We start from the raw sequence: 16893 nt of genomic DNA on the forward strand, positions 1-16893 counted from the left end.
AAGCCACAGGATCTGGGTTTTGGCCAAGGGCCAACTTACTAGCTAGCCTTGGGCAATTACCTAACTTCTCAATCTCAGTTTCTACCTCTATAAATTAGGGATAATAAATACCTGTCCATGAGGAGATGTGGGGAGCAAAGGGGATCAAGTGAAAACCTGAAAAGTAAGGTTCTACTCAAATGTAAAATACAGTATAACTTCCTATCTAAACCAAAAATGCTGAGTAAAAAATCTGTAACAGTAAACAAATAAAAGATCAAAAAAACAATGAAAAGAGAATGGAAGAATACACAAGATGTTGACAATAATTGTAGATGCTGAAATCAGAAACAATTTTATATTCTTCTCCTATAATAAACGGGGATTATTCACATAATGGAAAAAAGTAACAGACTTTCAAATAAATCACATCTTACCAAACTTTTCTTTAGTCGCCACATATCCCCACGGCCAATATACTGGTCCTTAAAAGTTAACTCCACTAGGTCAAGGGTCACATCCTAAAAGGAATAATCAAATAATATCTCTGACATTACTTTGCCACATTTTATAGTCACAAAGTAATGCCCACTTACCATGGAAAAAAACTTTTTGCAAAAAAGAAAACTACTGAAAGACCATTCAGTAGCAGAACTCTGATAAACAGAATTATATCCTGCCAAAGCACACTTGTCAGTATAGTTGGTAAATCTACAACTAATCCTCCAGCCACGGCAGCACGTTGAGTGTGAAGGGTAGTGGGGGACTCATTCTGTATTTTAGTCTGGATACTGGCACACAAACATGACACTGAGCTATGCACTTTATTTACCTATTAACGCCAATAGCACTTTCTGAACAATAATTTTTATGTATTATAACATCACTTCCTGAAGAAAAACGAGACTATGTTTTAAAATGTTAGTATTTTAATATAAAATTTTACATACAGTTTCATATACAAAAAATGGTTAGGACAAGCTTCAAGAAAAGTGGGGGTGGGTTTTAAATGCAACCTACATACTGCCTACATTCTAAATGACATATAGGCTACGTATTTATTTATTTACTTATTTATTTTGGGACAGGATGGTGCTCTGTTGCCCAGGCTAGAGTGCAGTGGTGCGATCTCAGCTCACTCACGGCAGCCTCCGCCTCCTGGGCTCAAGTGACTCTCATGCCTTAGCCTCCCTAGTAGCTGGGACTACAGGGGTGCACCACCATACCCAGCTAAGTTTTGTATTTTTAGGAGACACAGGGTTCCACCATTTTGCCCAAGCTGGTCTCAAACTCCTGACCTCAAGTCATCCACCTGCCTTGGCTTCCCAATGTGCTGGGATTACAGGCATGGGCTGCCACCCATGGCCTACATGTTTAGTTTAACAAGACAAGGTCTCGTTCTGTTGCCCAGGCTGAAATGCAACAGTGCAGCCATAAGCTCACTGCAGCCTCAATCTCCTGGGCTCAAGCAATCCTCCTGCTGCAGGCTTTCAAGCAGTTGAGACTACAGGCATATAAACACGCCCAGCTAATCTTATAGAAAAGTTTTAGCAGGCAGGACGCGGTGGCTCCTGCCTGTAATCCCAGCACTTTGGGAGGCCGAGGCAGGTGGATCACCTGAGGTCAGGAGTTCAAGACCAGCCTGGACAACATGGTGAAATCCCGTCTCTACAAAAATACAAAAATTAGCTGGGTGTGGTGGCGTGGGCCTGTGATCCTAGCTACTCAGGAGGCTGAGGCAGGAGAATGGCTTGAACCTGGGAAGCACAGGTTGCAGTGAGCCGAGATCGTGCCACTGCACTCCAGTCTGGGTGACAGAGCGAGACTCCATTTCAAAAAAAAACAGAAAAGTTTTAATGAAGACAAGGTCCAGCTATGCTACTCAGGCAGGTTGAACTCCTGGCCTCAAGTGATCCTCCTGTCTCAGCCTCCCGATGTGCTGAAATTACCACATCTAGCAGGTCACACATTTAATAGTCTAATACTACACTTAAGTAACCCGTTGTTTCCTTAGTAATCTAACCTTGAGGAAGTGTGCTAATCATTCCAAAAAGATATTCAAATCCAAAACAAAGACGTACCTTAGGGTCTACGACATTAACATAGACATCTTGATAAGGTCTTAGCCGAAACACTTGAGTCACAGTCTGGTCCACACTGATAGTTTCTAAAACAGAAACAATATCTGGCTGGGATAACACACTTTGAAAAAGCAGGTCCATATATTCTAATCTATAAATACTCAGACATTCAGTAAGCAACACAACTGATCATCTGACATGGGCAACACACAGTCTCTTCCTTTGAGGAGCTTAGAATTTAAACAATTCTCTGCTTTTTTAGGTGAAATAAGACCAGAGCCTAAGCAATCAACAAAAATGGAGAGAAAAAAGGGGAAGGGAGGGAAAACAAAGAATTTAAGAAGGAAGAGGCTGGGTATGGTGGCTCACACCTGTAATCCCAGCAGTTTGGGAGGTCTAGGCAGGAAGGTCACCTGAGGTCAGGAGTTCGAGACCATCCTGGCCAACATGGTGAAACTCTGTCTCTACTAAAAATATAAGAATTAGCCAGGCATGATGGTGGGCGCCTGTAATCCAAGCTACTCGGGAAGCTGAGGCATAAAAATCGCTTGAACCCCAGAGGCAGAGGTTGTAGTGAGCTGAGATTATATCACTGCACACCAACCTGGGTGATAGAATGAGACTCTGTCTCAATAAATAAATAAATAAAATAAGAAGGAAGAAAAGAAAGTTCAAAGACCTGTAAAATTCCAGAAGAGGAAGGAGATCTCTTTGGAATGAAGTTATCAGTGGTAAAGAAGAAACAAACTTTTCAATGAGCCCTTAAGTCTAGTAAGAAACATAACAGGGGACAGGAGATAAGGGGAAGGTATGAAGGCCATTTTTAGGATTAAGGTTTTATAGAATTCTTTTAAAATCTTTAAATTGGCTGAATGTGGTGGCTCATGCCTGTAATCCCAACACTTTGGGAGGCCAAGGGGGACAGATCACGAGATCAGGAGTTCAAGACCAGTCTGACCAATATGGTGAAACCCCGCCTCTACTAAAAATACAAAAAAAATTAGCCAGGCACGGTGGTGTGCACCTGTAGTCCCAGCTACTCAGGAGGCAGAGGCAGGAGAATTGCTTGAACCTGAGAGGTGGAGGTAGCAGTGAGCCAAGATCACGCCTGGGAGACAGAGGGATACTCCATCTCAAAATAAAATAAAATAAAACATTAAAAAAAAAATGAAAACTTTAAATTTTTTTTTTTTTTTTTTTTTTTAAATGCTCCTTGCAGAGCAGGGTTAACCCTTAGGCAGTGTAACCAGAGTAGCCACATTTTACAGAATGTTTTCAAATTGAAATATTGAATGGTTAAATATGAGTTGGTAGCCAGGCATGGTGGCTCATGCCTGTAATCCTAGCACTTTAGGAGGCCAAGGCAGGAGGACTACTTGGGCCCAGGAGATCAAGACCAGCCTGAGTAAAAATTAAAAAAAAAAAATTAGCCAGGCATGAGCCTGTGGGCTGGGTGCCTGGGGACTTAGCTACTCCGGAGGTGGAGATGGGAGACAGAGAATCACTTGCCCCCAGGGAGGCTGAGGCTGCAGTGAGCCGTGACTGCACCACTGCACTCGTTTGTACAACAGAGAGGCCCTGTCTGAAAGAGAAAACAAAAAAAGGCAGGGGCAATGGTGCAGTGGCTCATGCCTGTAATCCTAGGACTTTGGGAGGTTGATGCAGGCAGATCACCTGAGGTGAGGAGTTTGAGACCAGCCTGGCCAAACATGGTGAAACCCCATCTCTACTAAAAATATAAAAATTAGGTTGGGCGTGGTGGTTCATGCCTGTAATCCCAGCACTTTTGGAGGCTGAGATAGGCAGATCATGAGGTCAGCAGTTCAAGACTAGCCTGGCCAACACAGTAAAACTCTGTCTCTACTAAAAATACAAAAATTAGCCGGGTGTGGTGGTGCGCGCCTGTAGTCCCAGCTACTCGGGAGGCTGAGGCAGGAGAATCCCTTGAATCCAGGAGGCGGAGATTGCAGTGAGCTGAGACCACGTCATTGCACTCTGTCCTGGGTAACAGAGTGAGACTTCCTCTCAAAAAAATAAAAATAAAAATATAAAAATTAGCCAGGCATGGTGGTGCACACCTGTAGTCCTAACTACCTGGGAGGCTGAGGCAGGAGAATCACTTGAACCCAGGAGGCGCAGGTTGCAGTGAGCCAAGATCGTGCCGCTGCACTCCAGCCTCCAGCCTGGGCAACGCAGTGAGACTCCATCTCTTAAAAAAACAGAAACAAAAAAAAAGAGTGGGTGACATCAAAGCCCTTTATTTAATTAATTAGCTTATTTATTTAGAGACAAAGTTTTGCTCTTGCTGCCCAGGCTGGAGTGCAATGGCGCAATCTCAGCTCACTGCAACTTCTGCCTCCCAGATTCAAGCAGTCCTCCTGCCTCAGCTTCCTGAGTAGCTGGGATTACAAGCGTGCGCCACAATGCCTGGCTAATTTTATATTTTTAGTAGAGATGGGGTTTCTCCATGTTGGTCAGGTTGGTCTCAAACTCCTGACCTCAGGTGATGCACCTACCTCAGCTTCCCAAAGTGCTGGGATTACAGGTGTCAGCCACTGCACCCAGTCATCAAAGCCCATTAAAGCAACCCAGAATTTTTTTGTTTTTTTCTCTTAAGAACTATTTAAGAGTATCTTATTTACTGTCAATTAACATTCTGGTTCCTTGAACAGCATGGCATAGCGATAAGAGGGAAAAACAAAGGATCTGAATCCAGAATGAGTAAGCAGGAATCACTGCTTCTGGCTACGCCTAGACTGTATAGTCCGGCAGAGAATAAACTTCCTCACTCACTCAAGAGTTGTTGAGAAGATAAAGCTAGATTACACAAAGCTCCCAGGACAGTGCCTTGCACATGTGGTGGGCAATCATCAATAAATATTTCTTCCTCCCCAATCCCTACTCACCCAGACTAGGCATTTAACAAATCGTTTGTGAAAAAATGGGACAGATGTGGTGGATCACACTTGCAACCCCAGCATTTTGGGAGGTCAAGGTGTGAGGAACTCCACTTGAGGCCAGGAGTTCAAGACCAACCTGGGCAACAGGCAGGTTGTGTATTTCTTTTCTTTTTTTTGAGACAGAGTCTCGCTCTGTCGCCCAGGCTGGAGTGCAGTGGCGCGATCTTGGCTCACTGCAACCTCCGCCTCCCGGGTTCAAGTAATTCTCCTGCCTCAGCCTTCCGGGTAGCTAGGACTATAGGTGCATGCCGCCACACCCAGCTAATTTTTTGTATTTTAGTAGAGACGGGGTTTCACCGTTTTGCCCAGGCTGGTTGCAAACTCCTGAGCTCAGGCAATCCACCTGCCTCAGTCTCCCAAACTGCTGCGATTACAGGCATGAGCCACCATGCCTGGCCTTTTTTTTTTTTTTTTTTTTTTTTTGAGACAGTGTCTCTGTTGAACAGGCTAGAGTGCGGTGGCACCATTATAGCTCACTGTAACCTTAAATTATCGGGCTCAAATTATCCTTCCACCTCACCCTCCAGAGTACAGAGTAGCTGGGACTCTAAGCGTCAACTTGACAATTTTTTTTTTAGCAGGAACACAATTTGATAAGAAGAGAACTGCAGCCATAAAAAAATGAAATCACATCCACTGCAGCAACACAGATGGAGTTGGAGGCCACCATTACCCTAAGTGAACTAACTCACAAACAGAAAACCAAATACTGCATGTTCTTACCTATAAGTGGGATGGAAATAATAGACACTTGGGACTCCAAAAAGAAAGATGGGGAAGAGAATGAGGGTTGAAAAATACAATGTTCAGACACAGATACAATGTTCTGTATCTGTTCTGTCAGATACAAGGTTCACTGTGCGAGTAATGGATACAATAGAAGCCCAATCCCACCAGTACACAATATACCCATGTAACAAACATGCCCATGTACTGCCTGAATTGAAAATTAAATAAAAATTTTTTAAAAAAAGAAAAGAATTACTTGCCCTCATCCCTTGAAATTATGAAGAGAGGTTTCTTATAGTTTCTGAGGCAGTAAATAAAAAATTCTAAGAATGATGTAATTCTTACCCTTCTGTAAATCTTCCTTAAGTGACTTGACCTGCAAAAGCAGAGGGCTGAAAAAGAAAGCAACAGAGAGTTGGGATACCGTGAGCAGTAACTCCCTAGCATCCTTCATCCCCTACAAAAGGCAAATAGGTCACTCTGGACAGTCTGTGACTTACAGCACAACAATGAGAGAAAGCTCCCTTAGAAACAAAGAAACTCCGTATGCACCAAAGGAAATGGATAAATGCTACACAACCCTTCAGTTGTCATCTCAGCTTTAAAACCAGAAAGAGGCCAGGCACAGTGGCTCATGCCTATAATCCCAACACTTTGGGAGGCCAAGGCGGGTGGATCATCTGAAGTCAGAAGTTCGAGACCAGCCTGGTCAACATGGCGAAACCCTGTCTCTATTAAAAATATGAAAATTAGCCAGGTGGGGTGGCCCACACCTGCAGTCCCAGCTACTCAACAAGCTGAGGCAGAAGAATCGCTTGAACCTGGGAGGCAGAGGTTACAGTGAGCCGAGGTCACACCACTGCACTCCAGCCTGAGTGACAGAGTGAGACTCTGTCTCTTTAAAAAAAAAAAAAAGGTTGGGCATGGTGCGGTAACTCGCACCTGTAATCCCAGCACTTTAAGAGGCCAAGGCAGGCGGATCACGAGGTCAGGAGTTCGAAACCAGCCTGACCAAATGGTGAAACCCCATCTCTACTGAAAATATAAAAATTAGCCAGGCATGGTGGCGTGCACCTGTAATCCCAGCTACTCAGGAGGCTGAGGCAGGAGAATGGCTTGAACCCAGGAGGCGGAGGTTGCAGTGAGCCGAGATCACACCATTGCACTTCAGCCTGGGTGAAAACATAAAACAAAAAAAAACGGCTGGGTATGGTGGCTCATGCCTGTAATCCCCAGTGCTTTGGGAGGCCTAGCAGGGTGGATGGCTTGAGACAAGCCTGGCCAATATGGTGAAACCCCACTCTCTACTAAAAAATACAAAAATTAGGCCAGCTGTGGTGCCTCATGCCTGTAATCTCAGCACGTTGGGAGGCCAAGGCAGGTGGATTACCTGAGGTCAGGAGCTCAAGACCAGCCTGGGCAACATGGTGAAACCCTGTCTCTATTAAAAATGCAAAATTAGCCGGGCATGGTGGCGCATGCCTCTAATCTCAGCTACTGGGGAGGCTGAGGCAGAAGAATCACCTAGGCCTGGGAGGCAGAGGTTGCAGCGAGCTGAGATTACACAACTGCACTCTAGCCTAGGTGACACAGCTAGACTCCATTTCAAAAAAAAAAAAAAAAAAGGAAGAAGGAGGAATGGACAACTTTTGAAAAATTATTTGTTGATCAAATCCTAGAAGGCGTGAGCTTTTTTTTTTTTTAAAGACAGGGTCCCAGTATGTTGCCCAGGCTGGTCTCGAACTCCCGGGCTCAAATGACCTACCCCACCTCAGCCTCCCAAAGTGCTGGAATTACAGGCTTGAGCCACCACAGTATGAACATTTTGAAAGGCAAAGAGAGTTATCTGCCCTTCAAATCCCTTGGACATCATTTGGAAACAGTGAATTGCCCAGTTCCATGGATCCTAAGAGACACTCACCTGTATTCATCGTTGGGGTGTGCAATCTCTACAATGTCTCCAAGCTTGATGTGAGGAAACACTTTGGGGTTCACAACTAGCTCATCATCTGAAAGACAATTCAGCGACTTTAAGTAGAAAAACACTCATTAGGTACATTGTGTATGTTCTCATTACTGGTTCCTCACAACCCTATCAGGATAGTATTGCCACCCCATTGACAGATGAGGCTCTATTTTGAAATGAGGCTTACAGTGACTAATGGATTCACACAGGAACACCAAGAGCAGTGGAGTCGGATGGTGCTCAGGTACCTTTGTCTCCATACTCCGTGCTCTCTCTACTACTGCACTGCTTCCAGGGACAGAGTAGCCCGCAGTATCTGGGAATTAGGCTTCTGGACAGCCTTTTACCCCTTCAAATATTGTCTATCTGGCATATAACAGGAACAAAACAGGCTGGTTTCCATAGATACAGCACAATTCCTTACAGTTATTCAATGTTCAAAGAATTTCCCAAACAGTATCTTAATGTGACCCTCACAGTAAATCTTTAGATTTAACAGGAGTAAGAAAATAACCTCAGAGGGGCCAGGAGCAGTGGCTCACACCTGTAATCTCAACACTTTGGGAGGCCGAGATGGATGGATCACCTGAGGTCAGGAGTTCAAGACCAGCCTGGCAAACATGGCGCAACCCCGTCTCTACTAAAACTACAAAAATTAACCGGGTGTGGTGGTGGGCGCCTGTAATCCCAGCTACTTGGGAGCCCGAGGCAGGAGAATCACTTGAACCCAGGAGGCAAAGGTTACAGTGAGCTGAAATCACACCACTGCACTCCAGCCTGAGCGACAGAGCGAGACTGTGTCTCAAAAAAAATAAATAAATAAAATAAAATAAGAGGGATGTGCTTTTATGTTTATCTACCCCTGCCCCTCTACCAGGGATGGGGAGAACTCTCTCAAATATTGCAAACTCAGAAGCATAAAGACAGAATGACTGTTTCGCTGTTTTAATTTGGGAGGAAAAACATCACTTTTAATTATGCTAATATCATGACAATTAAGTATATCTAGATTTCAAATATAACCAGATCCAACAAAAATTTAGCCTAATAAAATCAAATTGGTTACTCCCAAATTCTTGTTTTGTTTTCTTTTAGAGATAAGGTCTTGTTGTTGCCTAGGCTGGCGTACAGAGACTATTTATAAGGACAATCCCACTGTTGATCAGCACAGGAGTTTTGACCTGCTCTGTTCCCAACCTGAGGTGGTTCACATTTCCTAAGGCAACCTGATGGTCCCCCACTCCTGGGAGGTCACTAGACTGACACAGAACTTATTTCAGACACCCAATCAACATAATGTCCTATGGTCTGAAACTCCTGGGCCCAAGTGATCTTCCTGTCCCAGCCTCTTGAGTAGCTGTGACTACAGGCACACCCCACAGCACCCAGCATCCCTAATTTTATCTGCTATGTTTCCACCAACAGTTTCACGACAAATCCTCCGTTGAGCTTCCCCCTAATTTACACAGTCTCAATTAAGGTCCCTGAGAATACATTCCCTTCTGCTTGGTTTTATCATTTCCTTTTTACATGTCTGTCTTACAAAACTGAAAGCTCTTTAGGGACAAAGAACCTTGCGGTATTCATAATCATTGCGTCTGGCACAGGTATACACCTAATAAATATCTGTTGGTTGTTTCTTTTTTATTATTTTTATTTTTATTTTTAAAGACAGGGTCTTGCTCTATTGCCCAGGCTGTGCAGTGGCGTGATCTTGGCTCACAGTAACCTTTGCCTCCTGGGTTCAAGCAGTTATCGTGCCTCAGCCTCCCTAGTAGCTGAGATCACAGGCACGCACTACGACACCTGGCTAAGTTTTGTATTTTTAGCAGAGATGGGGTTTCACTATGTTGGCCAGGCTAGTCCTGAACTCCCGACCTCATGTGATCTGCCCACCTTCGCCTCCCAAAACGCCAGGATTACAGTCATGAGCTACCATGTCCAGCTGTTAGTTGTATTTTGATCTATAGTTGCGGAAGACTGGATACAGCATCTAGCTACCTTTGTATTTTATACATAAAAATACGTATTTGTACACATTGTATATACTGTATCCTCCTCTCTGCCAAAAGTTATGTTTTATCCCACTCCACAAATACTTAGGCAATATCAACAGCATACAAAGTAATAACAATAGACTGTACATTTTAGCAGAAATTGTAGTTTAAATATAGCAATGCCTGTAGTCTGGTAATTATAACAGCTACATTTATTGAGCACAGAGTCTAATACTCTGCTAAATGCATTACATGCACCACCTTACTTAAGCTTCACAAGGCTCTATGATAAACTATTGTTTTCCCTTTTTGGCAGTCCTTCCCCTCTGGAGGCTTGTATCTACATAATGCAGAAGTAAATACACCCTAAAACACAACATTAAAAAGACTCATGTGGGGCGTGGTGGCTCATGCCTGTAATCCTAGCACTTTGTGAGGCCGAGGCGGGCGGACTGTCTGAGCTCAGGAGTTTCTGACCAGCCTGGGAAACATGGTGAAACCCTGTCTCTACTAAAATACAAAAAAAAAAAAAAATAGCTGGGCATGGTGGCATGCACCTGTAATCCCAGCTACTCGGGAGGCTGAGGCAGGAGAACTGCTTGAACCTGGAAGGTGGAGGTTGCAGTGAGCTGAGATCATGCCGCTGCACTCCAGTCTGGCGACAGAGTGAGACTCTGTCTCAAAAAAAAATAAATAAGTCAATAAATAATAAAATAAAATGACTCATTATATTGTTAACTCCAATTTCTGAATAAGGCTGTTAAGACAGAACGGAAAATTACTCCCTCACAAAAGATAAAAAAATTATACTAAGTGCCCTTTTATTCTTCAGCTTTATGGACTCAAGGTGCTAAGGAGAGCTGGGTACAGTGGCTCATGCCTGTAATCCCAACTACTAGGGAGGCTGAGGTGGAAGGATCCTTTGAGCTCAGGAGTTCCAGACCAGCCTGGGCAAATGGGGAACCATGTCTCAAAAAAAAAAAAAAAAAAAAAGAAAGGAAAGGAAAAAAAAATAGATGTTAAGAGAAACTATTCTAAAGCCCTTCAACTTTCAGATAAGGTACACTAGGAGCTTGTTCAAGGTCACCAGGAAAATCAGAAGTAATTCAGACTATAGTTCAGTGCAGGATACCATGCTGTATCCTGCCCCTTCGCCTAGAAGCCAAGCAAAAGTTCATGCTTTGATCATACCTGCTCTGTGCACATCTACGCTGCTTCTCTCTCACTCAATGTAAAAACTGATATATGGTTTTAGTTTCTCTTACCTGCCAAACCAGTGCAGGCTGGAATTTTATGGAACATACACGGAAGATTTGTAATAAACAATGCAATTCAACAAATGAAAGGTAGTAAACCGGCAGCATTCATAATGTTCCTTAAAAGTCTGAATGCAAATGCATTTGGAAGGGTCCTGCCATCCTCCTTGTTGCTTTGTCTGTTTAGCCTCAATTGTCACGAGTCAGTGTGTAATTTCAAGGCATTGCACATACCAGAACCTCAGCCAACTTACAAAACCTCTAAAGACCAATCGATACTGACCACTGCCCCCAAAGCCCTTCTTGTGGATGACGAGTTTGTAGACCTTTGTTGTTCTCATCTTGCACTGTTTTTCCCTTTAGCTGTTCCAAGCTTGGGGCAGAGAAGTCATCTTGCCTCCCTGCCATTGAAATACAAACAAAAAGGTTGGAAAGTCAGACTTTTCCTTGCAACCACTCTTTGATTTTAGGCCAGTGAAGATACTGGTGTTGCTCTGCTGTGAAGCGGTGCCAAGCGACTCTTGGATGAAGTCACTTCTCCAGTTACAAGGAGCTATGGAGAACAAACAGAACCACAGAATCCAAGAACTAAGGGGAATTCACGCCAGGGGCTAGTCAAACCTAGGAGAAGGTATTCTATCACACCCCTAAAGGGGAAGCATTGCGGTGAATGGGTACTCATTACCTTGTCTCCATCTACATCAATAATACCCGAACATTAAGGACATCTTAAAAGAAGTTAGCCCACTCATTTTGTAGATGATGAAAGTGTGAGTCACGGCAAGGGACTTGCTCAAGGTCACCTGAGACTTAGAGATACTCCCACCATCCTCATTTTGCTGCCAATGTCCTGAGCAAGGCGACCACAAAGAGGAAGGCTGGAGTTCCTTCCCCAAACCTCGGTCTGTGTGAACTCTCAGCGTACCTTCCCTGACTCCATTTCACAGCTGAGGCCGCTGAGGCTCAGAGAGGGAGAGAGACTTGTCCAAGGTCACACAGCGGATTGGGAATGAGGCCCAGGACTCGAACCTGGGCCAAGGCCCCCTACCTCAAGCCCCCCTCAGTCCCGAGTCTGGGGCGGGCAGCTCCACTCACCGAAGCTCTGGAGCCCCTTCCCGCCTCTGGCCGGGGCCCCGAGGGCTGGACCCTTTCCAGGTTCCCCGCGCCTCCTCCAGATACCCCGCCTACGCCCTCGCGGCCCGCGCTGCTTCCGCCCCTGAGCCTGAAGCGCCTGCAAGGCCCGCCCTGACCGTGTAGCGCTCACCTGAGAACCCGCGCCGCTCCGGTGGCTCCGCCCCGGGGCCCCGCCCCCTTCCCGCCCTCGCGCCCCCGCGCCGCTCTCGCCGGGCCTCCGTCTCGTCTCTGTGGCCGCGCCACTTCCTCATCCGGGGCTTGAGTCGGAGGCGGGGTGTTGCGTGCGGCCTCTTGCTTGGGCCACCTCCTGGCGTTTCCTGCCCTCGAGCCCTAGAGCCTCCCGCCCCACGGAGGAAATCAATTTCCTCCCAGTCTATCCGAAATAGACCCATGGCCACAGAGCTTCGTTTGCGACTTAGTGATCTCCCCGTAGGGGAAACGAGATCCCTCAGAGCTCCATTTTCTGTTACATGAACGAGGTTAATGACGCCTGTGGCCTCACTGGGCTGCTAAGAGGCGCCAACGAGAGTTTCTGGGAGGACTTCTGTAAAATGCAAGGGGCCGAGCACGCGAGAGTTAGTGTGATGGCCCCCGCTGGGAAGTGTCCACTTACCGGGGACTTTTCAAACCCTTAAACTCCAAAGGACGTTCTGCGCCCCTCTGGTATTTTAATAAGAATGGCTGCCTGCCTTCACAGTCCTTATGTAATCATTGCATCCCTATTACGTGATGGATGCAGGAGGCAGATACTATCCTATTTCACAAACCGGGAAACAGCCTGAGGACACAAAACCCTTCAGAAGGAAGCAAGGACGAATCCTGACCCGCTCCCAGAACGGAGCCTTTAACCAACATCCTTTGGTCATTCCCAGGGCACAGCCTAAACTTGAATCTGTCAGGATATCTTTCTTTCCAAGCAGAAAACCAGAGAGCTGGGTGGGCCGGGACAGGCTCTCGCCGAAGGCTCCTGACAATTGCCAGCTCCGCCTGCTGCCACTGATACCCCCGCCCCCAAGTCCAGTCCACCGTTTCTGACCTGAGCGGCAGCAACTCGATAGGACCTCCCTGCTTCCCCTCTTGCAGCCCGAGAGATCTTATAACTGGAATCAGTGTCTCGGTCACGCCACTCCTCTGCTGCTTCTAATCACACTGACTGCTAAGTCTAAACGACACAGCACTTGTCTTACATTTCTTTATATCTTTAATACTTACGGTGCCCGTTTCTTACGGATTTGGGAAACTTAAAAATGTTGAAAGAAAAACCATGGTATACCGTAGTGAAACATTCTACAGTGGACCAAGGGGACCCTGGGACAGGACAAGCAACGTTCTTAAGCATGGATGCCTTTACGTTGGGACTCAGGAGAAGTTAGGTAAATAATGCAAGTATTAAGTAATTGCGATTTGGTTTTTTTTTTTTTTTTTTTTGAGATGAGGTCACCCTCACCCAGGCTGGAGTGCAGTGGCACGATCTTGGCTCACTGCCATCTCTGCCTCCCCCGCTCATGGGATCCTCCCACCTCATCCTCCTAGTAGCTGGAATTACAGGTCCGTGCCCAGCTAATTTTTGTGTTTTTTGTAGAGACGGGGTTTTGCCATGTGGCCCTGGCTGGTCTCAAACTCCAGGGCTCAAGCAATCCGTTCGCCTTGGCCTCCCAAAGTTCTGGGATTACAGGCATGAGTCACTGCAGACAGGTTTTATTTTTTTCTTTCCGAGACAGGGTCTAGCTCTGTTGCCCAGGCTGGAGTGCAGTGGTGCTATCATAGCTCACTGCAACCTCAATCTCCTGGGCTCAAGCGATTCTTCTGCCTCAGCCTCCCAAGGGACTGGGAACTACAGGGCAAGCCACCACTCCTGGCTAAAATTATTTATCTTGTAATAAAACATATATGATAAAGTGGATTGCAACAGTTACAAAATTTTTTAAGAATAACAATGTTATGTTTAAAAATGTTTCTATGTTGCCACTTCAGGAGACACACCCAGATCCCCCAAGATAGTTTCTGTCTTTAGAGACAGTGGTTGATGGGACATTCTTCCATCTCAGAAGAAGCTAATAGAATTCTCTCTTCTTAGCCCTCAAGGGAGTTTTATTCCGTCTCCTGAGAGATGTCCATAATGGGACGTCTTAAAAAGGCAAATATTTTAACTTTTTACTTTGGCAACTCTCATAAACTCTGAAGGCCAGGAGCGGTGGCTCAGCACTTTGAGAGGCTGAGGCGGGCGGATCACTTGAGGTCAGGAGTTCGAGACCAACACGGCCAACATGGTGAAACCCCATCTCTACTAAAAAATACAAAAATTAGCTGGGCATGGTGGCATGTGCCTGTAATCCCAGCTACTCAGGAGGCTGAGGCAGGAGAATCTCTTGAACCCAGGAGGCAGAGGTTGGGAGGCAGGGGTCACAGTGAGCCGAGATCCTGCCACTGCACTCCAGCCTGGTGACAGAACGAGACTCCGTCTCAAAAAAAAAAAAAAAAAAAAAAAGAGAAGAAAAAGAAAAGAAAACAAAAGAAACTTTGAATCGTTCAGATTTTTTTTTTTTTTTTTTTTTAAAGAGACAGGGTCTTGTTTTCTTGCCCAGGCTGGAGTGCAGTGGTGGTACCATCATAGCTTAATGCAGCTTCAAACTCCTGGGCTCAAACAGTCCTCCTGCTTCAGGCTCCCCAGTAGCTAGGAGCACAGGTGCATCAACATCTGAGCAATTTTTGTTTTGTTTTGAGAAAGAGTCTTGCTGTGTCACCCAAGCTGGAGTGCAGTGCCATGATCACCGCTCACTGCAGCCTCAACCTTCCAGGCTCAAGTGATCCTTCTGCCTCAGCCTCCAGAGTAGCTGGGATTACAGACACACATCACCAGACCCAGCTGTTTGTTTCTTGTTTGTTTGTTTGTTTGTTTTTTGGCAGAGACGATGCCCAGGCATCGTCTGGTTGTTGCCCAGGCATTTGTTGCCCAGGCTGGTCTCAAACTTCTGGGCTGAAGTACTTCTCCCGCTTTCGCCTCCCAAAGTGCTGGGATTACAGGCGAGAGACACGGCGCCTGGTCGAGTTCTATTTTTTAACACAAAGCTGTATGATTTGGAGCAAGTCGATTTCATTCTCTGTACCGCCTCAATTCTTTCCCTGGATAAACATTTCTTCCTTCCTTCAAATGTCTGTCGAGTGTCTAGTTTTGTGCTGGACACTGCTGTTGGTGCTGAGCATTAAGTGATGAACAAAACAGACAAGGTGGAGGAAGATAAATTATAAACGAGTCAATAAAGAGATGAGACATAGAAATTTCAGCTAGTGTTAAAGATATGAAGAAAATAAAGGTTCTGTAACCAACTAGAGGCAGGGGTGCCGTTTATTTAGCGGTCACTGTGATGAGAAGCAGCAGAGGAGTGTCGTGACCCAAAACACTATTTCCAGTATAAGATCTCTCGGGCTGCCAGAGTGGAAGCAGGCAGGCCCTTAGAATTGTAGCCGTCCAGACTAGAAAAACGGTGGACTGGAACAGGGTGACAGCAGTGGAGGTAGGCACTGGGTCCTGTGGCTCAGCAGGAGCAGAGCCAAAAGTTGTGCTTCCCTTTAAGAATTTGAGTCGCTGGGCGGGGGTTGACGGAGGCTGGGGTTAGCAGAGGGCGGGAGGTCAGAAGCAGGAAGAGCCTCCCCTTGGAGTGCGCGCGCGCGGTGCGGGGGCGGGATTTGGGCGAGTCCGCATGGCTGGCTCGGGCCCCGGATGAGGAAGTGCAGGGGGACCATAGAGACGAAGAGGTGGCGGCGGCCGGAGCGCCCCCGGGCTGTGTCGGCTCTGTAGGCTCAGGTAGACTTGGCGACGACTGGGCTGCAGCTGCAGAGGCTGAGCTGGCTGGGCAAGCGCGGGCCGCGGAGCGGGTCTCAGGGTAAGAGGCCGGGGACTGGAAGGCTTCGGGCGTAGCCGCCCCGCCCCACTCCGCCCTAAAGGGACCCTCCGCCGGGTGGTGCTGGCTAAAGGGGAGTCCGGGCCCCCCGCCCTCTTGGGGCGCGGAAAGGAACCAAGGCTGCCCTGTGGGCGGCGGAACGACCCAGGGAGAGGGAGGAGACCAGGCCCCGCGTCGCTAGAGAGAAAAGCGGCTTCTCCAAGTCATGGCTCCGACGCGGGAGAGAGACTCCTCTTCAACCTCGATACGACAGGGATCCCCCAACTTATCTCCTCGCAGAGGACGACGCCCCTTATCGGAGGCGTACGCTCTTTCTTAGCGCTCATCCGTTGGTCAGCAGAGGGAGACCCACTCCCGGGGTTCGAGGGGCATTCTGAACTTATCCTGAGGAGGAGTAAGACATAACCCCTAAATGAGACCTTTCCCCCAACTTTGGTCAGCGTCCCCCAGGTGAAGAGTGAGACTCAACTTGCCTGAAAGTGACAGAGGGGATCTTTCTTCCCAGTAAGAAAGAGACTTACCTTCCTCGTTTATTTTTCACGTGTACCCCAAGATACGGAGAGGAAGACCCTGAAAATTTACTTTATGGTATCAGAAGTCAACCTTTCTCCCTCTCCCATCGCGATGTCCACAGAGGGAGCCTCGCTTCTCTTCTTCCCTTTAAGCCTCTTGGTGTGCAGTGAGCTCCTTTCCCTTGCACAATTAAGAGCATGGCTTTTGGAGTGTGATAGTTACAAACCTGGGTCTCTCACTTAACATCTTTGTGACCTTGACTATTTGTTTAACTTGTCTCAATCTCAGTCCATCTCCAATTTGGGTTCTGTTTTCTTAAAATTGTCATGCAGGCTAAGGGAGCATTTGTGTAAATACTAGTTACATAGTAAGCTTT

At 46.5% G+C, this 16893-nt stretch overlaps 2 protein-coding genes across 28 annotated transcripts in view; one reads left to right on the forward strand and one right to left on the reverse strand.

The window, feature by feature from the left end:
- The window catches only part of DEPDC5 (DEP domain containing 5, GATOR1 subcomplex subunit), a 205490-nt gene extending 192329 nt beyond the window's left edge, over positions 1-13161 (reverse strand). For 9 of the 21 annotated variants that reach the window (XR_012089476.1, XR_012089475.1, XR_012089474.1 and 6 more), the window contains exons 1-6: positions 12064-12215; positions 11252-11369; positions 7671-7758; positions 6095-6141; positions 2061-2146; positions 417-500 (exon numbers count right to left, since the gene is read on the reverse strand). Coding sequence is in view for 14 of the 21 variants with exons in the window: in XM_073006785.1 (XP_072862886.1) it covers positions 417-500; positions 2061-2146; positions 6095-6141; positions 7671-7758; positions 11252-11309 (363 nt within the window). In the remaining 7 variants the exon portion in view is untranslated. The other 12 variants (XM_007975541.3, XM_038007556.2, XM_038007554.2 and 9 more) reach the window with 4 other exon arrangements.
- A 2619-nt stretch (positions 13162-15780) lies between these two features.
- PRR14L (proline rich 14 like) overlaps positions 15781-16893 on the forward strand; it is a 69691-nt gene continuing 68578 nt past the window's right edge. For 5 of the 7 annotated variants that reach the window (XM_007975518.3, XM_007975516.3, XM_073006788.1 and 2 more), the window contains exon 1: positions 15785-15986. The gene's annotated coding sequence lies outside the window, so the exon portion shown is untranslated. The other 2 variants (XM_007975521.3, XM_007975522.3) reach the window with 2 other exon arrangements.

The sequence above is a fragment of the Chlorocebus sabaeus genome, chromosome 19 (assembly GCF_047675955.1).
Source record: "Chlorocebus sabaeus isolate Y175 chromosome 19, mChlSab1.0.hap1, whole genome shotgun sequence".
NCBI classification, from domain to species: domain Eukaryota; kingdom Metazoa; phylum Chordata; class Mammalia; order Primates; family Cercopithecidae; genus Chlorocebus; species Chlorocebus sabaeus.